This window comes from Danio rerio, chromosome 11 (genome assembly GCF_052040795.2).
Source record: "Danio rerio strain M-AB ecotype USA chromosome 11, GRCz13ab, whole genome shotgun sequence".
Lineage (NCBI taxonomy): Eukaryota > Metazoa > Chordata > Actinopteri > Cypriniformes > Danionidae > Danio > Danio rerio.
The window spans coordinates 39,896,618-39,924,000 of record NC_141031.1 but is presented as its reverse complement, the minus strand read 5'-3'; the positions used below and the strand labels follow the sequence as shown (position 1 = coordinate 39,924,000).

At 34.4% G+C, this 27,383-nt stretch overlaps 1 protein-coding gene and 1 long non-coding RNA gene across 2 annotated transcripts in view; one reads left to right on the top strand and one right to left on the bottom strand.

The window, feature by feature from the left end:
* The window catches only part of tkta (transketolase a), a 45,990-nt gene that overhangs the window by 18,292 nt on the left and 315 nt on the right, over nt 1-27,383 (bottom strand). Inside the window, exons 2-9 of the mRNA XM_087274235.1 lie at nt 24,534-24,651; nt 21,978-22,091; nt 20,808-20,905; nt 15,728-15,919; nt 14,907-15,025; nt 13,445-13,641; nt 12,863-13,027; nt 1,580-1,736 (exon numbers count right to left, since the gene is read on the bottom strand). Coding sequence (XP_087130361.1) covers nt 1,580-1,736; nt 12,863-13,027; nt 13,445-13,641; nt 14,907-15,025; nt 15,728-15,919; nt 20,808-20,905; nt 21,978-22,091; nt 24,534-24,651 — 1,160 coding nt within the window. The remainder of the gene's footprint in view (nt 1-1,579; nt 1,737-12,862; nt 13,028-13,444; nt 13,642-14,906; nt 15,026-15,727; nt 15,920-20,807; nt 20,906-21,977; nt 22,092-24,533; nt 24,652-27,383) is intronic.
* On the top strand, nt 1,586-7,388 carry LOC147841864 (uncharacterized). The gene is made up of 5 exons (XR_015502958.1): nt 1,586-2,095; nt 2,707-2,949; nt 3,831-3,986; nt 4,385-4,480; nt 5,923-7,388. It is a non-coding gene; the product is annotated as an uncharacterized LOC147841864 (long non-coding RNA).

Below are 27,383 nucleotides of genomic sequence, written 5' to 3'. Positions count from 1 at the left end.
TGTGAGCTCCAAAGTGGTTAATGGATGACGTGCTTCTGTTGAATATCTATTCGCTTTTCAACTTATTAAAAAAACATACACAGGTGAAGTCAAAATCAAGACTCCTATGAATTAATTTTTTCAAATATTTCCCAAATGATGTTAAACAGAGCAAGGAATTTTTCAAAGTATTTCTTATGATATTTTTTCTTCTTGTTTAACTATTATTTGTTTTATTTCAACTAGAATAAAAGCAATTTAAATTGAAAAAAAAAAACATAATTTAAAGCTCAATATTATTAGCCCCCTTAAGCAATACATTTTTCGATTGTCTATAGCAGTGGTCTTCAACATTTTTGTCCCTGTGGACCGGTCAACGCTTGACAATTTTACTAATTTACGAAGCCTGGGGGTGGGGGTGAATATAATAAATATATATTTATAAAAAAATATAAATATAAAAATATACAAATATAAATATAAATATATTTTATACAAAAATAAAATATCATTCAGACTCAGATAGTAAATAAAACGGAAATAATTAACGGTTTCTTGTGCGGCCCGGTACCAAATGATCCACAGACCAGTACCAATCCGCGGCCCGGTGGTTAAGGACCACTGTTTTACAAAACAAACCATCATTATAAAATGACTCGCCTAATTACCCTAACTTGCCTGATTAACCTAGTTAAGCCTTAAAATTGCATTAAGCTGAATACTAGTATCTTACAAAATTCTATCAAATAAAATGTACTGTCAAAATGGCAAAGATAAAAGAAAACAGTTATTAGAAATAAGTTATTTCTAGTTATTACTTTTCGTTAAAAATAAATTGGGGAAAATATACAGGGGGGCTAATAATTCAAGAGGGCTAATAAATCTGACTTCATCTGTATATTAATGTAGTTGTGTCCCAAATGATGCACTATGTAGTTAAGCACTGTATGCTCGACTGTTTAGTACATAAAACTTTATTATGAAATAACATTTCATGCTTTATTTAATTTGGTTAAAGTATATTACCAGATATTTAAAGTACACCTTTTTGGTATTTTTGTATTATTTTTGATTGTGTCAGTCGCAATGCTATGCAAAAGCATTCTTCTTTTTCCTGATCACAAAAGCCATTATGTACAAAGCACACTGAAAAAATTGATGTCTGCAAAACTGTTGCGAACTATGTATTTGTGATGAATTTAAACACACAAATTAAATTTAGTAATGTTCAACTTTTTAAATTCAGGCCAAAAAAACAGTTTACAACCACTTAACGTAAAAATTTTAGTAAATCCTTTTTTTTTTAGTGTACTGTCTCACTGTGACTCTCTGTTTGGGGTTAAACTATTTTTAAAATGTTTAAAATAATAACATTTTAAAAGTTATTAAAGCCTTTTTCAACATCTCTGTGTAAACAAATGAATGGAAAAAATACTTCCGGATACCATTCTGCTGAAAAAGTGAGCAGGTACTACTGGAATCTGTGGGAGGTGCTGGAAAAATAGGTGGGGCTTAAAAGTAATCTTTTTGATTAGACAGTGCACTTGACTATTAGAAGTTGGGTGAGGATGTGGAGTATTTAAAACTCTTCATTTCTTACCAACAGACAGGCCGCAGTGGGAGCCGCAGAGGTTAATGTTGCTGTCTGAGATGGCAGCCATGCGGACCTGGTCATAGGCGCGGGTGAAAAAGGTGGCGAGGCCACTGGCGAACACAATGTTTCGCTCACGTGCAGCACAGCCTGTGGCAACACTAACCTATAAGAGATTGATATTAGCATGAAAACATTCCTTTTCCTACTAATAAAACCAACACTGAAAAAAATGATTCTGACCCCTTGTAAATGTTACATGTTTTTATCTGGTTAATTTCACTAATTTTAATGTGTTATTTAATCCTACTTATTTTTTATTATTAATTTTTAAATTCACTGCTTTTGTTTAAAACAAGTTAATTTCATTCAATTAAAAGTAATTAGAAAAAAATACGTTTCATTTAATTTCCATATACTATCCGGTCTGCGCATGTGCAGACACTTTTTTTCCTGAAGGCGCCAAGGCGGGGAGGTTGAACGTGATGCACTCATTTGAATGCTGCATCCAGCTCTGCATTTTCGGTAAGTAATCAATATATAATCATTGGTGTGTTATATTTGTTACTTAAACAGGGTTCTGTTTACACTTTTAAACATTTTATAGAAAAATGTGTTTAGCTAATGCTAAATTGGTATGTTTTTATATCAATTAACGTTACATTAAATTAAATTACAACTAAGGTTTCAGCGATTAGCTTAACTACGTGAGTTGTGTAAGGTTAGTAAGTTAACTTAGCTTAAGTGTTAAATGCTTGGTGAATTCAGTGTTTGTCTTGATTATTTATTAGTTTGTGGAAGCCGAATAAAAGCAAAACAGTTTTACGAATGTTAACGTTAATTGTAGCAGCACCTTCCTTGCTGTCTAGGCTTGTAACGTTACGTTACGTTAGACTGGCCAAGCCTAACATTACATAACGTTATTCCTGACTGGCTGTAAGCATTTCTTGTAATCTTGTCAATGTGTTAACATTAGAACAAAATAGACCTGTGAAATCATGTTGGTAAAATATGCTTAATGTGCACTGGCGGCAAGAATTTATGTTTCTACATAATCATAATGGCAGGCATAAGTTACGTTGGGTACGTGGATTTATCATTTCTTTAAAAGTTTGTATTTTTTTTTACACCCGTAGACCCGCTCCTACTCTGCCGCTGACTGGCTCCGACCGATCGTGACGTCGCTCCACTTGCGCAAACCAAACCAAAGAGCTTCTTTGACCTAACCAACGATTGCAACGGACACTAGCCAATCAGAGGCAGGTCTTCGCGGAATGCGAGTAGGAAAAGTAAACAAGCTTCTCTTTGGTGGCAGCGGCATGGGTCGCAGTCCTCGTGGACGGTCTCCGACTCGCCTTATCAGAGTTTAAAACGTAAAGGTGGGGGTGAAAGTAGATGTATTAGAAGCATGCAAATGTTTCATAACTAAATTGCAGGAGATTTGCAGATGACACGAGAGGACCAGCTAGTACGACCACAGCCGATAGTCCAGTGAAAGACCAGGGTTTAGCTAGCAGGTTGATGTTGTTCAACTTTGTTTCTGCTCTAAACACAAAGACCAATTATGTTGGCATTGCATTTATTGCTCCCAATTTTAAACTAATACTTTTTGTATAGAAGTGGAACATGACAAATCCAAATACTAATAGAGTTAGTGATATGGCATGAAGACAGAATAAATAATTAATTAATTTTAATTAAATTTACAAATTAATTACATTTACAAAACTAAAAGCTGGCAGGGGTCTTGACTTGTTGACTCAGTTATAATATCTCACAATGTACTTAGTAGTAGTAGGCTTGTGGACTTTGTTAAGAGATTTTTCTGTTTCTGATTTCACAAACAGTTTATAATAAATCGCCATGATCTGACACAATGTAAATAACCTTACACAATTATTTATTCTAAATCACTGTACATGTGTTTATATTTCATGCATTGTTGTACAAACAATGGTAGTTAATTTAAGAAACATTGATGAGGTAAGCACATGCTTGCTCCCTGGGTTTTTACATTGCACTTTGACCCATTGTAAATATAAAAAAAATATTATTAAGGTTTAAATAAGGATACAGGATGCTGGTCCAGTTTTGATTTCTTGCCATTACTCTTGATTAATAGCAATACATCTGGCCAGAACACACTGTACACCTAATATAAGAAAATTTGATTATATCTATTTAATAGCTACAAAATATCATTACACCAATGGCTGATCACAGTGCTCTTTGTCTTCTGTTGTTGTTTTTATGTGTGTAGATAAATGTTGAATTCCAGCGCATAACAACCATCCCACTTGAAACAACCTTTATGGCTCAGTTGGACAGCCATTTACCCTAGCTAACATCTATTTTCATCAAAAAGGAAGGTGTTTCTGGCCAAAAACTAGCCAAACATCTGGCGATCTTGCAAGAGGTAAACATGTTTTTACATTTTAGTAGAAAATATCATATACACTGTGGAGAAACCTGAAATGTACCTGTCTAGTGCCAGCCTTGATTATTTGTAAATGACAAGGTTCCTAAGGCTACATCCACACTACTACATTTTTGTTTTAAAACGGAGATCTTTTGGTACATTTGCACCTACCATGCAGACTGAACTGTCACCCTATCGCCCTACACATTCAGACCTGAAAATGAAGTCACAATACACTAACATTCTTTAGCTAAATAAGGCAGCCCATTTACAGAATGTATCATGAAGTCATTGTGTATATATTTTTGAGGTTACCACAGGTTTAAAGTATTCTACAGTTTTTAGACATTTTTTATTATTTATTGTATTTTAATAGTTGTTGTCCTTTTACACAGGCTACAAGTGACATCAATCTTAAATGGGCAGCAGTCCTCAAGGCACTTTGCATCTATCTTGGTGAGGATGATGAACATCTCATTCAGGAGTATAAGGCAAGTAATTGTAATTGCATTTATCAGTCTGATGTACTGTCTTGTAATATAAAATGTTTTAAGATCCTAATGTCACTAACCCACTAGTTAGAAGAAAATACATTTAAAGGGGCACTCAACAAAAACAAACCCAGTGCACAACAAAATCAGTGTGTTGACACCAAAACTATGGCAGCTGTAGTCCTACACAGTCTGCATGCTGTCGTGTTTTGGGGTCTAGAGCTATTATAGTGTGGAAGCATGCTGTTTATTTAAATCAACTAATGCAAAACTTGAAAAATGCTCTAGCCACTAAAGCATGTCACTACAGAGGATCATACTGTGGTTTTTATGTTAGTCCATTGATGATGAATGCATTAAAGGAGAACTCTGGTCAATTTTAACATTGAGCTAATTTTTTTTGTAAATTTGGAGTGCTGTCAGTACAGAGAACCTGTTTTTTGGTCCACAGTAGTCGATTGTCGAGTTCAAGTGCATAGGTTTAGTTACCTATGATCACGCGTGTGATCTCGACAATCGACTACTGTGGACTTTGACTGAAAACAGGAAATAAATTAAGATATGTGCGCTGGCTGAATTAACATCACTTTTATTCATATCTTTCACATCTGCTGCTGTCAGAGAATCACTCACATGGCTGGACATTTGTAATGACACATCAAGGATGTTAAGAGGCTAAAAGCATGTTTAAAACTTGCCCCATTGAAGTCAACAGGGTGCCAATTATAAAAAGAGCATAACACTGTGTAGGCAACACCGATTTCTGCCGTTGTTCTCTGTACTGACAGCACTCCAAATTTACAAAAAAATTACCTCAATGTTGATATTGACCTGAGTTCTCCTTTAACATTATGAGAATATTTGTATAAAATCAACAATTTGCTGCAGAGTTTTCAAAGCAGGTAACATTTTCTAAACACACCCTGGTGCATTCAAGAAGTCTGACATACAATAGTTATTAACAGACTCTGACAAACTTTATGTTGAGGAAATGAAATGCTGCAGAGTAAAATAACATGGATGTTGTCACAGGATGATGTACATTTGTCTGTGTCTGGACTGGAGATGTTCAGTAATTGGCTAAAACATTTTAAACCATCAGTTTGGTTCTTGAAACAATAAGGCAGGCTTTATTCATAACTTTTCTTATTGTTAAATTAAAAGACCAAAACCAACAATGTGTTAGTCCATCTCTCAATCCATTCTGACTTCTGTGTCTGCTCCATTTGCAGAAGATTTTGGATATTTTTCATAAAGCCATAAAAACAAAAATCTGTGGTTTGTTAATTCACATGAACCTTTACTTAACTGACAAAAATATTTTCAATGGTTTTACTGACCAGTGTAATTATGGATTGTAAATATAAAGAAATTTAGAATTTGCAGGTCATTAAAATCTATTACATAAATTCATGTTTTTCTTATATTCTACAAATATACAGGACATTGAAGGAGATGGCATCCAGAGAGACCTGCAGAATTCCACCATGGGCGTATATGTCATCAACAAGGAGGGTGGAGAAATTGGAGCACATGATGACATTTATGTTGAAGGAGAAATCATTCTGGACAACATTGGATCTGTAGCCCAAGCATCTGCAATGATGCTGGGAGTCATCTATGTATTGAACTTGGCCTACCCCAAAGAGCTGAAATACTCTTATGAATTCATTCAAAATGTGCTCTTGAAAATGGATGGAGAAAGACTTTCCCCCCAAAGTCCTTGGACTAAAGAACAAAATCATTGCTGGACTGTAGGATTTCTTCAGCCACTCATGTAAACGCTGCTAAGCTGCATTTTTAAATCTGGTTTGGGAGGCGATAGAAAACATATAGTATGATGTAAAATGCAACCCTAGAAAATGTTTCAAACTGAAAACAAAGTGAGTGGTGGACTGTAATACATAGCCACTGGTGTGAACATTTAAAGTTGTCATTGGATTTAGTCGAATATTCACCTGAAATAAAAATTGCAATCCTGTAAATAGGCCAGGTTTCTATCCACACTCAGCACAAAAAGTATCCATCCATCCATTAACGCCATATGAATATTAGAAGTTAAGCGCTTTGAGATAAACAGTTGATGATGTCTGCACCATTATGGCATTGCATAAGAAGAGGACACAATGAGATGACGTCATTAAAAGAGCTCCAGTCAAAGTTCAAACAATGGAGAACCATGTGTAAAACAAGAAATTATGACAATTCTTGTTAGTTTCATGTGAGAATGTTACAGCCTCCTCATTGCTTCACACAGATGTGATGTTTTCATTTGACACTATTTTTATTTTTTTTAGATTAGCTTAAGCTTCAGTTGACATTTAAGTCACGTTTCATTTTATTTAGTAAGTCTGTTTCCATATTTATACACCAACTTTTTCACCTCAGCCAAACATAAAATCTTTTTTTTAATTAGTATTTTTTGAATGTAACTACAGTTTTTTGTAATTTCAGCATCAGGTCCTCAGTGTGCACTGTGTTGCAGCTGTGGACAGTTCTTATATTATAGTATTTTTTGTTCTGTATAGTACTGGTGTATTTTGTTACTTGTATATGTTTTGTTGTGTGTTAAAAGGCTTCCCTCCAAAGTTCTCCTGTGTGTATATGTATACAGCCACTATTGTGAATATTTAAAGCTGCACTAATGATGTTTTGGAATATTGACTCAATGTAAGTTTGCAGTTAAATATAATCTCACGCAAGTTATTCAGTGTTCGCTGTCTTCCAGCTAATCTGGTGCACTTGTTTTGTTACGAATGGTACAATGTATTTTATGTTAATGGATGATATACTGCATTTTGTTATAAGAAAACAATTTGAGAAATGATTACTGAGTTTCATTACTGCCATTCTTTAAGAGAGCAAAAATATCTCTTGGATCACAAAAATAAAGTTAAAGTTGAAAATATTGGGTTTGCTTTACTTGTCTGAATATTAATGAAAGATACAATAGATAAAAAAAAATATTGGATTCAAATTAATTTTAATATGTAGAAATTAAACGATTAAATTGATCTGGTTGCACAATTAATTTGAGTTAATTCTACTCAAAATAGTTTAGCTAAAATTATGAATATAATTAATCTGAAATTACTGAAAGAGATTAATAAACTCAATGTATAAAATATAAGTAGAACCACTTTATAAAATATAAGTAAACTCAACTTAAAAAATATAAATTCACTTAACTTAAAAAATATATCTGGATTTAGATAAAATTATTTCGTGCAACCCCTTGACGTAATAAAATTAAGTAAATTCAACATAACATTTTTTTCAGTGAATGCTTTTTATATGGTGGATTACTGGATCTGGGCTTCGTGAACATGAGGCAGAACAAGAGTAACCGCCCTAGCAACCTAAGTAACTGCATAGCAACTATATAGTCGCTCAGTCTTTAGTAGGTTTTAATATAACAGGGGAGTCACATGGAATCCACTAAACAGGAACTCCATTTTATCCTTCATATGATAGGAATTACCAACATGCAGCTCGCTGTCATTTCCTGTTTCCTGTCGCAAATCCTCTCCATGCGACTCATAATCTAGAATATGATGGAGCCTCAGCCACAATATACTTTACGCATTTATCAAGTTTTCACCTATAATAAAACATATTCCTTTTTCCCAACATTCTTTTACTCAATATATTTCAATAAATATGGGGTCAGAATAAATAGATACAAAATTTTTTTAGGCATATTTTGACATTTTATTACCACAAAAGTTTGATAATACACTACAGTTTAATAGTAATTAGTAACAAGTTACAGTGCATCCGGAAAGTATTTATACCTCTTCACTTTTCCTCATTTTTTTTTATGTTACAGCCTTATTCCAAAATGGATTAAATGTATTCATTTCCTCAAACATCTACACACAACACTCCATAATGACAATGTGAAAAAAGAGTTTTTGGAATTGTTGCAAATTTATCAAAAATAAAAAAACCTGAAAACTCACATGTACATCAGTATTCATTCACAGTCTTTGCTCAATACTTTGTTGATGCACCTTTGGTGGCAATTACAGCCCTAAGTCTATTTGAATATGATGCCACAAGCTTGGCATTTTTGCCTATTCCTCTTTACAGTACCTCTCAATCTCTATCAGGTTGGATGGGAGGCGACGGTGTACAGCCATTTTCAGATCTCTACAGAGATTTTCAATAGGATTTAGGTCTGGGCTCTGGCTGGGCCACTTAAGGACATTCAGCGAGTTGTTGTGAAGCCACTCCATTGATATATTGGTGCTGTGCTTTGGGTCATTGTCCTGCTGGAAAATGAACCGTGGCCCCAATCTGAGGTCAAGAGCACTCTGAAGCAGGTTTTCATTCAGGATGTCTCTGTAAGAGAGTCCTGTACCATACAGGCCTGATTGGTGGATTGCTGCATAGATGGTTATCCTTCTATAAGGTTATCCTCTCTCCACAGAAAAACGCTGGAGCTCAGACATAGTGACCATCAGTTTATTGATCACCTCCCTGACTAAGGCCCTTCTCCCCCGATCACTCAGCTTGAGTGGCCGGCCAGCTCTAGAAAGAGTCCTGGTGGTTCCAAACATACTTACGGAAGATAGAGGCCACTGTGCTCATTGGAACTTTCAGAGCAGCAGAAATGTTCCTGTTACCTTCCCCAGCCTTGTGCCTCAAGACAATCCTGTCTCAGAGGTCTACAGACAATTCCTTTGTCTTCATGCTTGGTTTGTGCTTTAACATGCACTCTCAACCCTGTACAACATACAACAGGCATACAACAGGTGTATGCCTTTTTAAATCATGTCCAATCAACTGAATTTACCACAGGCGAACTCCAGTTAATCTGCTGAAACATTTAAAGAATGATCAGCGGAAACAGAATGTACTTGAGCTCAATTTAGAGCTTCACGGCAAAGGCTACGAATACTGATGTACATTTGATCTTTCAGGTTTTATATTTTTAATAAATTTGCAACAATCAAAAAAAAAATCTTTTTCACATTGTCATTATGGGGTATTGTGTGTAGAATTGTGAGGAATTATTTGAATTTTATCCATTTTGGAGGCTGTAACATAAATGAACGTTGAAAAAGTGAAGCTTTTAAAATCTTTCCGGGTGCACTGTACATTTGCTTGGTCTTTGATCAAATAAAACAAATATTTTACCTAATGCATTACCATATACACATTTATTAAGAGTTAAGTATCAAAACACTTCTTGAAGCCCCTGAATCACATCGTTAAGCAATCAAAATCAATTAATATTTCTTTTTTGACTGACAACATTACAAATTACTCTCTCATTAGTATGCATGCTCGGATCTATTATTATATATGCTTTAATTAGCATTACTATTGCTTCTGATTGCTTAACTGGGCATAACTGATATGAACTCTGACCAATTAATTAGTATTCAGATTTTCATCCTGTCCATCAAGGCCCCTTCCCAAAACACAACACGACAAATGAGTGACCTACATTTTACCTAGCAAACGAACAATGAGAGGAATATTTTGGCGAAGCTCACTGATCATAAAGAATGTACTTGTGAGCTGAAAAGAGGCGGTGCGGGTTTTCTGCATGGCTTCTCGGGGAATGGCACTGCAGCAGGGCGTGGTGCAAAATGGAGCGTAAGTGGGTCACATCTTCACGGCTGCATTATAGATGGAGCCCCATGTATAATTCAGCAAACCAGTGACTTCGGTGCTTTGAGGAGCGTTTTAAGTGGCCAATCCCAAAACTGTAATTTAGCAGAACAATCAAGGGAGCGTTTAGAGATAGTACGCTCACTAAGCTAAAGCCAAAAAAAGATCTTTGATTTGGATTTTTAAAATATCAAAATTGCTAAAGTGAGTGAAGCACTAATAATATGGAAAGATATAACCTTCTGGGGTGACGTGGTGGCGCAGTAGGTAGTGCTGTCGCCTCACAGCAAGAAGGTCACTGGTTCGACCCTCGGCTGGGTCAGTTGGCGTTTCTGTGTGGAGTTTGCATGTTCTCCCCGCGTTTGCGTGGGTTTCCCCCAGGTGCTTTGGTTTCTCCCACAAGTCCAAAGACATGCGGTACAGGTGAATTAGGTAAGCTAAAATTGTCCGTAGTGTTATGTGTATGAGAGCATATGGGTGTTTCCCAGTGATAGGTTGCAGCTGGGAGGCTATCCACTGCATAATACATATGCTGGATAAGTTGGTGGTTCATTGCGCTGTGGTGACCCCAGATTAATAAAGGGACTAATCCGAAAAGAAAATAAACGAATGAATAAATGAATACCCTACTGGTCAAAAATGTAGATTTTTTTTGTTTTTGGAAAAAACTATAGTGAGGTTGAGTTTTGAATTAGAATTTAAAACAATTGTTTACACGATTCCCAGCTATTGAGTGGCTGCATATCGCTGGTAAACACACAGATCTGCCATTACATGGACTACAAATCCCAGTCATGCACCGCTCACACGCACATGTTCCAGATTCCACTGATTGCGCACACTCACAGCCGGAGGATCCTCATAGACCAATTACAATGACTATATAGACAGCAAACACGCACAAATTATAGCTGAGTCTTGTTTATCTGTACCTGTGAACATTACGATGCGTTTTCCTTGCCTAGTTTTTCCAGTTTTGACCCTCACTTTGCTTTGTTTGTTTTTTGTTTATCCCTGTGCGCTGCCTGCCTTCTGACCTCTTCTTGCCTGTTATTTTGGCTACATATCTGGATTTCCAATATACATCTGTTTGTTTCTGTGTTGATTTTTGCTTGCCTGACCATCCTGCTATTAAAACCTGCATTTGGATCCACACCATGTGTATGCTATTTTCAATGCTATATTATGACAATTTGTAACTTTTTGATTTAGTGGCTAGTTTGTGCGAATTAATATAATCTCATTCATACAATTTAGTATGATTTGATCATCCCCAATGATGATTGGGTTCAGGGGTGGGATTTTATGCCACGCCTACTTGAATTTGTACATTTTTGTAAGACTGAACTAGTATTAATTAGCCACTAAACTGACAAAACGTAAAATAGTTATGTTTCCTTGTGAGGATCAATCTGGTTATTTCACATTAAACATAAAAGTAACCTATTCTTTGCCATAAAAGTTAAATTACTGAACCTACATCCAATGGCATAAAATGCTCATTTAAGAATACATTTCAGACAGCATTTAATTTTGTGAGTTTTTGTATCTAAACTCCTATGAATATATGTTAAATTAAATTTGCAATCTATTTGTTTGATGCAAAGCTGAATTTTCAGAAAAATTACTCAAGTATGCATTGTCATATCATCCTTCAGAAATAATCTTTCGTTTACAGTTATAGTTATCAGCATCTTAAATCCTTGCAAGTTTTAAATATTTTGATTATTAAAAAGTATGAACATTTATATATATTTATGTATATTTTATATCATCTTTGCATCAAATTACAAAAAAAAATTACAGTGTGTGCAAGGCGATTGTACCGCAATGTGTGTATAGGGGCGGGACAGTAAATTTGATGTTGTTCTCTCTTCTGGCTGCCGTTATTAGTCTTACGCAATTTTTTTTTTTCTGAAAGTCTCGATAGCATCATCGTGAAGTTTTTCTTTTATTATTTCAGCAAATCAAATGGCAAATTTTTTTTGCTGTACTCTCCCATTCACTGCACTTTATGTTTACCCAACTATGATGACTTCCGCAACTGAGGTCCATTACATCATGATTTACTGCTCAATCATTTATAGTGACTAATAAATAAAAATGTTTCTTTTTATTGACATGACTTTTAAAAACTTGAAAGTTGTTACGGATTTATTTATAATTTTTTTGCAATGAACTTTATAATTTATGATGCTGTACAAAAAAAAATCACCAATCAGAGAAACTCACAAAGCAAAACTTGTCAAAATAGCTTTCTAGCTCCACCCACTCCCTTGAAGCATACTTCAATAAACACACTACAAAATGATTTGTAATAAACTTGAAATATACGATTTCTAAAGATACAACCAACAACATTGAATTTTAACTTATACTTTAATTTCTAAATAATTATTATAATTTATAAATTTGAATTTATACTTTGATTCTCAATGCTTTATGGCAGGGGTGTCAAACTCAACTCTTGCACAGCCATGCACAGTTTAGTTCCAACCCTGCTTTAATACATTTACCTGGAGGTTTAAAACAACCCTGAAGGACTCAATTAGTGATCAGGGGTGTTTAATTAAGCTTAAAGCAAAACTGTGCAGAGCTGTGGCCCTCCAGGAATTGAGTTTGACACCTGTGCTTGGATCTTAGTTCTTACCCTGATTAAAGCTGTTAAGTACACAATATTGTATCTATGTCTATGTCGGATTTTCAAACCCAAAAACATAAGTATTTCTAATATCTACATGCTACTTCATAGTTTCCTACCATGTTCTGCTCTGCGCTGTAGCACTCAATAAAGCGGTTGGGATGCTCATTTTTAAAGATTTCAGAGAAGGTGAAGTTTTTGGTGTCGACATCCATCGCCACAACTCGTTCGTTGTAACGCCCCAGTTTGGCCACAGCCATCCCATACCCCTTACATGTGGCGACCTGATGGAAAGAAGATTGGTGGATAGAGTTAAGGCAAGGCAAGTTTGTTTATATAGCACACTTCATGCACAATGGTCATTCAAAGTGCTTTACATAAACAAGAATGAAAGAAACAAATATAAAACAATTAAAACAACAAAGAATAAAAATGATTAAAAACAGATTAAAATGTGCTAAAACAGGTTTTAAAGGATTGGAAAACAAAAGAAAGACATAATAACGCGATCTGTTGAACATACAGCAGCACAGTGCAGATTCGGTAAAGGCACAGCTAAACAGATGTGTTTGAACTCTTGATCAGATGTGCTCCAACATTAGGCACATTCAAATCATCTCTGGAGGCTGATTCCAGCAGCGGTTTGACAAAGAGTTAGACAAAGATATTAAACCAATCTACCATCCGTCAAGCCGTCTCACCTTCTCTCCAGGTTTGTAGCTGGGGGCGCTGGGCATGCGGATGTTGCGCAGACTCACGGGTGGAGCGTCCTCGACGGGTGAAGCCGGGTACATGCGCTTGTTACTGTTCATTATGCGGCTCTGAATGTCTCTCATCACGTTCTCCGCCATGTCCTTTGACAGCACCTTGCCATGCCATCCCATCTTATCTTCTGCCACTGTGGACAAAGATTGAATGAGTTTTTGATTAAATATTACTTGAAACTAACACAGCTTAAAAAATTGGATGTGCATTGATTGACTGTGGAAGTTGTTGGAAAATGGGTGGGGCTTAAAGGTCCTGTGAAGTGCTTTGAAATGTGCAATGTTTTATTCAATGTTTGACGTAATCTCAACCAAAACATAAAGAGAGGGTGGGACATCATGTAGCTCCTCCCCTTTTAAAAAACAGCCAATAGGATTTTGCTTTATCATCGCTCTATAAGTAAGAACTGTTGAGCTCAAGTACATCAAGTGTAAAGCAAATTGAAAAGGCGGGGTATGTTAGATTCTAAGGAGCATTTGATTGGAAGAGATTTGATGAGAAACTGTATACTTCAGTTTGGCCAAATCTTGGCCAATCAAATACTCTCCAGAAACTGATATGCCCCGCCCCCCTTTAAAAACGCTTGAAGACGATGTGAATAAAACCATTCATCTATTTAAATGGAAGTGACAAACTACAAGTTTTACATGTTTATATACATTTTATATCTTCTAAATGCTAGTTTTGTCACTGTTTTGGTGCACACTAGCTTATAGATATCCTAAAAATTTAAAATACTGATACTAAAATCTAAAAATCCTTTAAAAGGAAGAATTGTAATTGTCTTTCTGTTGCATGTAGAATAGAAGCTAAATTGTGGTCTCTATGACAATATATTTTCACATATAACAATATGTTTTTTTTTTTATAATAAACACCTTTGAAAACCACAAAGCAAAAAAAGTAGGAGGTGTTGTAAAATGGAAGGGGCTTAAAATAAAGAATTCTAAATAGAGAGCGTCTGTTAACAAGGATAGAAGTTAAATTGGGGTCTCTATAACAATCGGAAGTTGGGGAGCATTGATGTGGTTGACTTTAAGAGAAATGTTGAAAAATGGGCGGGGCTTAAAATAAAGAATTGTAATTTGAGAGTGTCTGACTGTTAACATGGTGGATTGAAGTTAAATTGTGATTTCTATTTCAAAATGAAGCATTTCCTATAGGTGGTTTTGAATGGGTTTGGATCAAAGATTACTTTTCTAGTTTTTTTAAAGATACAAAAAAAAGTGTGCAGACATTAATTGACTTTGTGCAAGGTGTTTGGAAATGGGCAGAACTTAAAACAAAGAATTGTAATTAGAGAGTGTGTCTGTCTGTTACCTGGTTGGTAGAACTTAGATTATGGCCTGTAAAATAAAAGGTTGAAGTACTTATAGGAAGTAATGGGAAGAAATGTACCAGGAATGCCTTTGCCCTTGATGGTCTTGGCGATGATAGCGGTGGGCTGGTGGCGAGGTTGGCTCATGGCTTTACACAGCTCCTCCACACTGTGGCCGTCCACAATGATGGCATGCCACCTGATTACACAACAAACAATGGATTGATTGATGGCTTTACACTGCAAACACATTTGTATAACTATCTTTGTGAGACCTGCCAGAGAATTTCATTATTTATATATGGACCCAATAGTATTTTCTGCTCCACCCCTAAACCTAATCCTCACACATTTTTATTTTATTTTCCAAATGAAGTCAAGTGTCTTTCTCAAGAGCTCAGGGTAACACTTTAATTAAATATAGTAAATATAGTATAGATATAATTTAATTACATCTATATTATTAGCTATAAAGCTGGGGATCACCAATCTCGGTCCTGGAAAGCCGGTGTCCCTGAAGAGTTTAGCTCCAACTTGCCTCAACACACCTGCCTGGGTGTTTCAAGTATAGCTTGATTAGCTTGATCAGGTGTGTTTGATTAGTGTTGGAGCTAAAATCTGCAAGACACCGGCCCTCCAGGAACAAGTTTGGTGACCCCTGCTATAGAGTATGATCTTATTTTACATCCCTAATCCGAACCAATACCTAAACCCAACTACTATCTTACTAACTGTTAATGAGCAGCTAATTAGCAATTTATTGCGCTAAAATTCCTAGTTAATGGTTTGTAAACAGCACAAATTTTGACTTAACTTGTTTCCGAGTTCAGTAATGAAGCTCGTGGCTCTGAAACCACAGCAGTGCTTTAAATTACAGTCTAAACCTCATCTCCAAACCTACCCGAAGGCCTCACAGCGTCTCTGGTACTTCTCCACATGGTGCTGCAGTGGTGCTGGGTCACTCTGGCCCAGCCGGTTGATGTCCAGTATGGCCATCAGATTATCCAGTTGGTAGTAGGAGGCGAAGGCCATGGCCTCCCATACGGCGCCCTCAGACATCTCTCCATCGCCCAGCAGACAGTACACACGGTAACTGCAATCAAAGGCAATGCATCTTCTGACAACAATGCTGCTTCATGTGCAAATATGCTGCCATGGAAGTGGGTGTTGCTGTGTAGTTAAGCTGTGCGGAGTGTAATTTAACACATTGCTATGCGGTTACCAGGTCAATTTGTGAGGTGTTCTGGGGTATTGTTTATTGCTGTTTCTTTCTTTGACTTCTCAGTCTGCCTGATTTATAGTCCCTAAACTCTTTCTAAACATTTTGAAGCTAAGACTTATATTTTAAATGTGTGTGTGCTTGTTTTGTTCAATTTTTAGGCCAAGACAGTTTACTCACTAAAGCTAAGCAGGGCTGAGCCTAATCAGTGGATGGGAGACCACATAGGTTGGAAGTGGTATTAGTGAGGCCAGCAGGGGTTGCTAAACTTACGTCTGTGTGAGTCCTAATGCCCCAGTATAGTGAAGGGGACACCATACTGTCAGTGAGCGCAATCTTTCAGATGAGACGTTAAACCAAGGTCCTGACTCTCTGTGGTCCCAGGCCAAATTCCCTCGACTGAACATGGCCCTAACTGATCATGGCCTCCCAATCATTTCCATCCACCGAATTGGCTCTATAACTGTTTCTCCACTCCCCCAATAGCTGGTGTGTGGCGAGCGCATTGGCATTGTTGTCCTGTGGCTGCCGTCGAATTATGCAAGTGGATGCTGCACACTGGTGGTGGTGTGGAGAGATTTGATAATAATTCAATGTTGCTGTTATATATTTATATTGATTGTGTTGATACATTGTTTTTATAATTTTTCAGTTTTAAAAATTTTCAGTTTCCTTGGATTTATGATTATTTATTGAATGATTAAATATATTGGTTTTACTCTGTAAACTAATAAAAATTCAACATCTTAATTTCTTTTTGGCACAAAAAAAGTACTTTCAGGTGTATTGTGGAATAATACTGATTTTCAATTCAAACAATTGAAAACACAGTTTACACTGATTAATAGCTTTTTAAAAAATGCTCTATATAACAATATTATTACTTGAAAAATAACACTTGAAAAATAAAGCTTGGAAGAAGAGCTATCCGAACATAAATATTTATTTAAACCCATTTCTAATAAGTCCAGTAAATCCACCTGAAAAACATTTAGGAGGAATTTTCATCTTTTTTAATAGCAGTAAATATAAAGTATATTCAGTACTCCGCATAAATGAGTATACCCAATTTTGAAAATTATTATTTTATACATTTATTATTAATATAAGTAATACAGTTGTATTAAAAAAGTTAAATTCATTAAAATAATAGTTTAAATGACCAAACATTTTTAGAAATAGAAGAACAATACATTTAGATGCAAACAAAATATTGCCAAAAACAATTACAAACTACAACATTTCAACAAAAGTTTACACATACGAGCAATTCCATGCAAATGTCAACCTTGCCACAAAAAAAAATTCGTCAAAATATCGAAACCGTTTCTGAGTTTTTTGTGTGAGCAAGTATTTTAAAGTGCACTAAAAATGCTCAAAATATCTGTTAATGTTTTCAAACTATTATATTTGATTTACCAAAATTACATTAGTGGTAATTACACATCTGTCTCATCCATAACACAGCTTTTTCCTCATGAATGCAAAAAATGTCAAATAAAGTAAAGAAAATTTTATTAAACAGATGTTTTACTATAATGTTAACATATACTTTCTATGTTAATTTATGTTTTGAGATTATACTGCAAATGTCACTAGAATTACTCATGTATTTTTGTTTCTCTTGATGTTTCTTCTTTTGTCAAATTTTATTTAATATTCTTTTATCTGACATATAAAAGTAGGACTAATAGTTTTTAGGGTGAGTTATTTTGTTAGATTAGCTCCAGATTTGGCTTCATGACTGATTGATCTAATATACTGTATATGAACAAATATAATACCTTATAGCACAGATGTCAAATCCAGTTCCTGGAGGGCCACAGCTCCTTCAGGCTTGTTTGAAACCTACAGATAAGTGTGTTGAAGCAGGGCTGGAACTAAACTGTGCAGAACTGCAGCCGTCCAGAAATTGGATTTGACACCTGTGCTCTGTAGCATCTTGTACCAAATATTAATTTAAAAGATTTGTGATGGGTGTACTAATATATGCTGGGCACTGTATATATATATATATATATATATATATATATATATATATATATATATATACACCACAAAACCAAAGTTATTCAATTATGCAAAAATTACTAACTTAAAAAATGTTTAACATACTTTGAGAATAATACAACAACATTTAAAGATCATACTGACCCTAAACCCAACATTTCACAATCCAAAATGATTCAAAAGGGTATTTTGTTTTGGCTTGTGAGCTGATGTGTTAAACCACATCACCACCGCCCTCTTTAACACCACCTGACACTTTAACACCCCTGTCACACAAGTTTTACTGTCTTTACGAATGAGAGGAGATGAATTCAATTGATTAGAAATCAGCTAGGATTTGAGTCAAATAGCTCTTACACAACAGCAGTCGTGCTTCCTCGTTCTATCCAACAACACTCACATGGATGCTGCATTTAAGGGCTTTAGCAATGCATGATAGAGAATTAACCACATTTTAAAGAATATACATAAAAAATAGGCTTAAATTTAAGAATACATTTGTGCAGCTATCCCCAAAACTGAATTCTATCCAAGATATAAAAATAACCGAGGGATGGCCGCTGGGGCTTTGATTATTAGAGCAGAAGAATCGCAAAAAATCCACACCCTTAAAATCCGCAGCACAATCTCACGTGGATATACAGATCACAGAGAGCACTCAAAGACACACTGATCAAACTGATTACAAATACTTGCAATGCATTTTTTCATTCATATCTTTTACTGATGCTTTTCACATTTAAATATTATATTTAAGGTTGGCATTGAATGATATGAATTAAAATATATATTTTTTCTAACTTATTTATTTAAGAAAATTACACTTGCTAAGAGTTTAAATAGTTTGCATTTGCAGTAATTAAATATCTGGGTTATTCTACCATATATTGATTTTATGAATATTTAAAGGGCACATAGGTTACCCCTTTTTCATATTTAATATAAGTCTTTTGTGACCCCAGAATGTGTCTGTAAAGTTTCAGCTCAAAACACCCATCAGAGTATTTATTATAGCTGTTTGAAATGTCTGTATTATAGCTGGGAAAAGGTTGTTGCTGTTTTTTTGCACTGGGCCTTTAAGGCGAGTCATCCCCACCCACCGATCCCACGTGCTTGTCAGCAGCATGCCTCAACACGCCCTCGGCTGCCTCAGGAAGCAGATCTCACGTAACGTTAGTGAGAAATACTACAGTACGAACTTTACCATCAGCATTTGATGCATTTTTTTGTGGAGTTGCAACAATGAGTTCCCGCACACACAGTGCAGTCCTGTCTTGTCTATATGAGTATATGCATAACTATGGAGACATGTTAATGCCCGCAGCTGTCAATCAATATTGGTGGGCGGGGGACCGCACTCCTACGTAAAGTTACGGTCGATCTGAAAACCACTCTAATTGGTCCACCGTTTATATGTTGTTACATTTAAAAAAAAAAGGACTGGGTGTGTTTATATCACCCCAATATGACATACACTATACTTACACGCATGTATGTCCAAACAGCTTGAAAAGTGGATTTTTCACCATAGGTGCCCTTTACCTCTTCTGAAGTTGAAACAATGATACTTTTTTGCCTTAAAATTTACATAATCATCTAGGCCTGCACAATATATTGTTTCAGCATCGATATTGCAATGTGATCATTCGCAATAGTCACATCGTAAGTACTGTATATGCAATGTTGAGTTTGGATTGTAATTTATAATTTTGCAAGTGTTTTTTTTTAAGCCGGTGACTGTGTGAGGGTTTTAAAATCATTTAGGCATAATAGAAAATGTGCTGTTTTCATTCATTTTATGATATTGTTCATGAAACGAAGACTATGCAGTATTTGATTATTCAATTAACTAAATACATTTTGACTCTTCGGAAAACAATAAAATATTGTATATTTAATCAGCATATTTTTCTTTATTGAATTTATCTATGCTTGTAGAGTTTTTTTATACAAATATTGTGCTTAATAATATAAATATTATGCTTATTATACAAAACAGATTGCGCTTAAGTGCTATACAAATATTATTATATTTCATGCACACCCCTACTGAATCTTCCCAATCAATTTATAATGATTTTTTACAAACATTTATTCAACTCATATGAGAGTAAAATATGTTTTACTTAATATTATTATAATTTTTTTTGTATTTTATCTTAATATTATATATTTATTTTTATAGAACCTAAATGTATATGTGTGCGATGGGTTTTGTTTGTTTGTTTGTTGTTTGTTGCTATTTGTACTGTATGTTTCATATCTAATGTTTAATAAATTACTTTTAAATAAAAAACAAAAACATTTATTCAATTCTTCTAGTGAAATTGTATTCCCATTGCAGGATGGAGGAATGGAGGAATAAAAAAATATCGCAATGTGTAATTTTTCCAGTATTGAGCAGGCCTATAATCATGCATAAAACCAAAATAAATATGCAAAAATTAAAGAAAATGTCAAAATAAAATGACCAAATTGTATTTTAAATTTGGAAAAAAAAATTATCAGCTTGATCAACTTAAGGAGTTACAAATAATATTAAGCAATTAATTAATTAAAAATAATAAATCGAGAAAAAGATCAATTTCCAATTGGTTTAAAACAAATAATACTAAATTACAATAGTATCTAAATACTTATATAACACTGAATATAACAAAACCTTCTTTGTCGACAAGTGTATCAAATTCTGGCAAATATTCCAGTAAACGATGTATATTCTGTTCTCATGAATGTATGTCTTTATTCTTACCTAGATTTGTCAAAGTATTTGGCCGTATATGCCATTCCACAGGCTACGCCCAGCCCCTGTCCCAGAGAGCCTGTGGCCACATCCACAAACTGCTGCTTCTGTCAAACACACACACACACACACACACACACACACACACACACACACACGTGCCTGTTACATAAAATAACTGCTGCCATTAGTGAACGGCTCATTGGCTGCAGCCAGTTTAACCTGAACATTCATTTCTGTCCCAATGAACTGCAGTGTTTCTTAGTGATCACTGTTTCCCAATGAACACAGTGATCTTAGAGAAAGTCTCATTCAGACTCGATGTGACACACACACACACACACACTGTTTGCACCTGGCAATAAGATGCAGTATGATCAGTCGGATTACAACCATACTAGAGAGACACATTCCCATTCACACAAGTCATTATGATAGATCTTTGTCAATGGGTGGGAATATTTAAAGCCTTTTCTGAACTTTTAGTTTAATATTACAAAATAAGCTTGTAAATAGTGGACAGTGTACAGTAAAAAAAAAAAAAAAAAAAAGATTTTAAGAGTTACTAATTTTTGCTCAAGGTTTATACAGTTAAATAATTGTTAAAACAGCAAAATCAAGTAGACACAGTATACTTTATGAATTGAATAATTTAAGTATATATATATATATATATATATATATACACACACACACACACATTATTTCTTGTGAGTTTCTAATTCTTTATAGTGTTTAAACATTTATTTACATGATTCAATATGTTTTATAATGTACAAAGTAATTAAATTGAATAAATATCACAAATAAAATGCAAGAGGTCCGATGTTTTATTCACACACACACACAAAAAAAAATAGGTGACGTTTGTTTATAAACTAATTTCGAGAGGATCAAAATGATTAACAACATATTTGTACCTAGGACAAACATTCAAATATTGTATTTCAACAAAGAAATCCATGAATACACTGACACTGACGAGAGCTGATCTCTGAAGGCAATGCTATATTTAAAATCTAATTTATAGTTTAACTTATTATGGAAAAATCAAAACGTAAATATGTAACTGTCAATTCAGGACAATATTAACTGGGGGATTTTTGCATTTATTTAATAATTCATATTATAATAAGCCTGTGGTTCATGTGTGTGTGTGTGTGTGTGTGTGTTACTCACGGGTGTGGGGTGTCCCTCCAGAGTGGAATCCACCTGGCACATACTCAGGAGCTCAGACTCCTTCAGGAAACCAATTTCCACCCATACAGAGTAGAGCACAGGAGCTGCATGACCCTGAGGATTGACATAATAACATATCAATGGGTCAGATTAAATGCCATTATCCAGCAATTCTTTAACAACTCAAATAAAAACTATCAAATCTAGTGTTATTAAAACATAGGTAACACACTTTACAATAAGGTTAAGTTAATATTACTTACATGTAATGTACTTACTAACATGAACAATACATGTGCATTACTTATTAATTGTTCAACATTTACTAAAGTATTATTAAAACCAAAAGTTGTGCTTGTTAACATTAATTGATGCACTGTTACTAATAACAAAGAATGAATTTTCATTAACTAATGCTAACAAAGATGAATAAGTACTGTAATAAAATCAAAAAATGTGTTCATGTTTGTAAATATATCAACTAACATAAAGTGTAAACATATACTTGTACTTTAAATGATTATAATAATAATAATTCCTTACATTTTACATAGCGCTTTTCTGGGCACTCAAACCCCTACTCTTTTTCCAAGGACATCCTGGGATTTTTAACACCCACAGAGAGTCAGGACCTCAGTTTAACATCTCATCCAAAAGTCGGCGCTCACTGAAGCAGTATAGTGTCCCGCTTGCTATACTGGGGCATTAGGACCCACACAGACTGCAGGTCGGGCGCCCCCTGCTGGTCTCACTAACACCACTTCCGGCAGCAACCTAGCTTTCCTATGTGGTCTCCCATCCAGGTTCTGACCAATCGCAGCCCTGCTTAACTTCAGTGGGCGACCATGTGAGAGTTGCAGAGAGCTAGCTGCCGACTATATTTATATGTTATATTACCATTATCAAACTTAAAATTTCTTTGCATGTTGCATGTTATATTATGTTGCACAATATAATAAACCAGTCACAGTGAAAATGTGCCATGTTTTTTCTTGTACCATGCTGTGCATTGTTTGCCATAATATTCATCAAAATACATTAAAGTATTTAATAAACATTATATTACAGGGATAGTTCACCCAAAACTGCAAATTAAGTCATTTACAGACCCCTCACAAATCAAAAATCTTTTCATTCTCCTTTTAAACATAAACAAATATGTTCATGGTTGAAAATGTTACCCATTGACTTCCATTGTATTAATTTTTACTGTGAATGCAAATGGTTACCAGTTTCCAAGCTTTCTTTAAAATATATTTTTACCTTTAACAAAATAAAGAATTGATTGATTGATTGATTGATTGATTGATTGATTGATTGATTGATTGATTGATTGATTGATAAATGTTTGGAACCACTTGAGGCTAAATAATTAGTGAGTATTTTAATATTATTTTATGGTGAACTACATGGGCATTGCTAGGCCTATTTTAGGGGGGCTGTAGCCCCCCTATATTTCTATTCAGCCACCCTAAAACGTTTGCGATTAGCTCATAAACTGTACTATAATTTATCACCCCAGTCGCCTTTAAATTTGATAAGAAAACGATGGCAGAATACGGCTCCACCCATTCTTTTTTTTCACTTGATGAGCAAACCACAGCCATGGACAGAGAGAACGAGGTGTGTGTTTATTGATAATTTGTTATAACATCTGCTTAATTGCAGTTCTGTGATATAGATAACCGTGTATCACCTGTATCCCAATGTCACGGAGGAGCAGTCGGGTTTTCTCGGCGTTCACCTTATCAGCACAACTATTACCTCCAGTGAAAAATGTAATTCTTAACGAACATTTCGCTATTATTATTTCAAAATGAACTACCAATATTAAACTCTTTACAGTTTGTGTGGCATTAACTATACCATACAGTCTTGCACAGAAAGGATTAAACAGTGACAGAAGCACTTGGAGAATGTACTCATTATAACTGTCACTAAGTCACTGACAGAGATAGAAACAACTAGTGTTGTCTAGAATAAAAATAAACACTTCCTATTTATTACTATCATTGAGATCGTGAAATATGCGAATTAGCCTTGGAAAGTAAAAATATGTGTGTGTAATTTAATTAGAAAAGTGGCAGTTTATTTATTTAATACATAGAAACAAAAAATGCACTTGAATATAGAAAGTGTTTTTTTACTACAGTAAACAGGTGGGTTGAGCCTATTTGGCTTATTCAGAACTCAAATACTTATACAGAACTCTAATACAGTGGAATACTACAGTGGAATACTACAACCCTACCATATTAAACAAACATTTTTAAGTGGATTACTATTAAATTACTACTTATAAATGTAATATTAGGCTTTGTGTATGTACAGTATATAAATTACCTTATAAGGATGAAAATCCTAAAATCGTCCCTGGTGAACTATCTCTTTAATGGTTCAGTAGCTCTGTATTCTTAAAAGTACTCAACTACAAGACTATTGTTGGCACTGTATCAAGGAGACCCAACACCATATAATGTCATTGTGCTACTTAGTGTCATCTTGATTTAAAGGTGAAATATTAGAGCTTAGACCTGAATAATCCAGCGAGCTCACCTTGGACAGGATGAAGCGGTCATTATTGGGGTTTTTGGGGTCATCCGGCCTGTACTTCATGGTATGGAAAAACAGCACAGACATGATCTCCGCCACACTGCAACATGACGTCGGATGCCTGACAAAGTAAAACACATACAATATCCAATGACACAGACATTTTTATTATGTTAGTAATATGGTTTGTTGTTTTTAGTCCTCAAAGTGGATCGAAAGACCAGCCAAATGTCTGTCAGACCAGATACAAATGTAAAGTAAAAAGTTGTGACAATTCAGTGTGTGCGGTCAAGTGAGATTATGACCTATTAAAGTATTCATTCTAACGATATTTTCGTTAAATATTGCAAAATAAAAAGCCCCTCACCGTAGAAAAACGAACTTTCTTCTCCTGTCAGGTCATTACGCACGCGCGCGCAAGTACGAATGCGCACGCTCTTTAATTGCGCGCTCAAGTGCGAAGGCGCGCGCCGGATATCACTTCATCATGAATAAAAGCTCAAAATATAAATTGCGAATTGCACTTATTTATGCTGTCAATGAGTACGTTAAGAAATTACAAAAAAACTTGGATATTCAGGGAAACTCGTAGCTACTATGACGGAATGATTTGCATGCAGGTAAGACATTCCAAGAGCAGTTTACATGTTACTTTGTATATATGTAATTCTGTATGCTTTTAAATATTATTTGCCTCATATCAACTTACATTACTGTATTAATAAAAGTTAGTATGGGACTCTTGGGACTTTTTATTCGTCAGTATTAGTCTTTCAGTTTATATGTAAAGTAGCCCATTTCAATATTATGTGTGGACAGTGCTCAAACATGAAATTAAATTGGGATTTAATTGTGCTTCTTTCTTTTTAAAAAAAATGTTCACATATTTTAGAAATTGGGTTATTTAAAAAAAAAAAACATAACATTTGGTTATTAGATGCTTAATTACTAAAAGAAAGTGTAGATCCCATGGCCAAACCACTGGTTTGTTATATAATGTCTGTGAGTTGCACACAAAGGGCAAATAACTGAATTTGTCACGTCAAAATAAGACAATTAGTGATGTTTATCTAAAAGGATGCCAAAGGTGATGTTTAATCCAAGATGCCCCTGCGTCCGGTACCACACTTGTGGCATAATCCAAATCTTTGAGCAAACATACCACCCACTAACATCCATCTGCTTTAAGATTAGGTCACAGACAGCATTTAAAATCAAGTCTGACACGCTACCAGACCACCACAAATGATCAGATATTGATGGTTAAATCAGGGATTTTCAATGCAAAGCTCTGTCATTTTCAGATTTCAGATATGAACAACTGCAGCATTTGGATTCATGCGGCAGTTTACATAACAGCTCAGCAGGACCAACAGAAAACACGCTTCGCCCAGGGGAAAGAACATGCAGCTTCATATGTGCATGAAACAAAGGAGATGAAATGAGGATCCCATTTTATAAAGAAGTTTACTGTTTCAAAACACACTCTCAGTTTTTTAACTCAAAACTGTCAAGACAGAAAAAAGAGCATGAAGATAATGACATTTTAGAAAAACAATAGCAAATTCTAAATTGCTTTATTAAATACTAAATATCAATATAATACATAGCTACTACTTTTGGATTATTTTAGGCATTGTCATTATATACTGCAGAAATCGAACTTGAAAAATATAAAATAACCTCTACTACTAGGCTACCTCTAATAATAATAGCAAATCACGCACAGAGGAACCACAATATTACTGCCTTAATGTATCTATATAATAATGTTTAATAAGACATTTAAAGCTCGATTTATACAAACAGCATGACATTTAATCCGAATTTTTCTTCATGAAAAAGCCAAATATATTGAATATTCAATTGAATATTCTTCTATGTATGCATATATGCATATATGCATATATATATATATATATATATATATATATATATATATATATATATATATATATATATATATATATATATATATATATTTATATATATATATATATATATATAATTATCTTATATGTGTTTAGCATTGTTCTCAAACCTTGCAAACATTAAATTTTAGGAAAAATGCAGGAGATTTAATCGTAATGCAAAAATAAAATAACAATTTAAATACAAATTGAGAACATGATTAAAATAATTACAATTTTTATTTAATTTTTGCATGAAATTACAACTGAGTGTTTCTTTATTTAATATACAGGGGGGAAAAACGATAGTAGTTATTATATTTTTAATGTATTTAGTACTGTTTTGATCATAATAGAAAAATATATTAGTTATATTAAAACAATGCACTATGGACAAAACAGTTGCTGTTCAAATAAATTAAACTTTTAAAGCTTGCTTTATATAAGATGAATGAAATTAAATTGATAAAATGACAATGAAAAAATGAAATAAAAGTATTTACTACATTATGTAAACATTTTGTACTTAGTATTGTTCTCAAAATGACAAGAGTCAAGGTAAAAAATAATACTAATAATTAGAAAGAGAAGCATACACACAAAAAAGTTCAAACAAATTACAATATCATACTTCTGCAGAGCTCATAATAATGCAAGAAATGCACAAAAAAAAACAATCAAAAATCCGAAATAAAATTGAACGTGTCTCTTATTCAAGCTGCATAACCTCCCATCTGTCTGCTTAGATTTTGAGGGCAAAGATTATGCCCATTGCATAAGGGTACGCATGCAAGAGTTTGTCTATTTGTCTATCTATCTATCTATCTATCTATCTATCTATCTATCTATCTATCTATCTATCTATCTATCTATCTATCTATCTATCTATCTATCTATCTATCTATCTATCTATCTATCTATCTATCTATCTATCTATCTATCT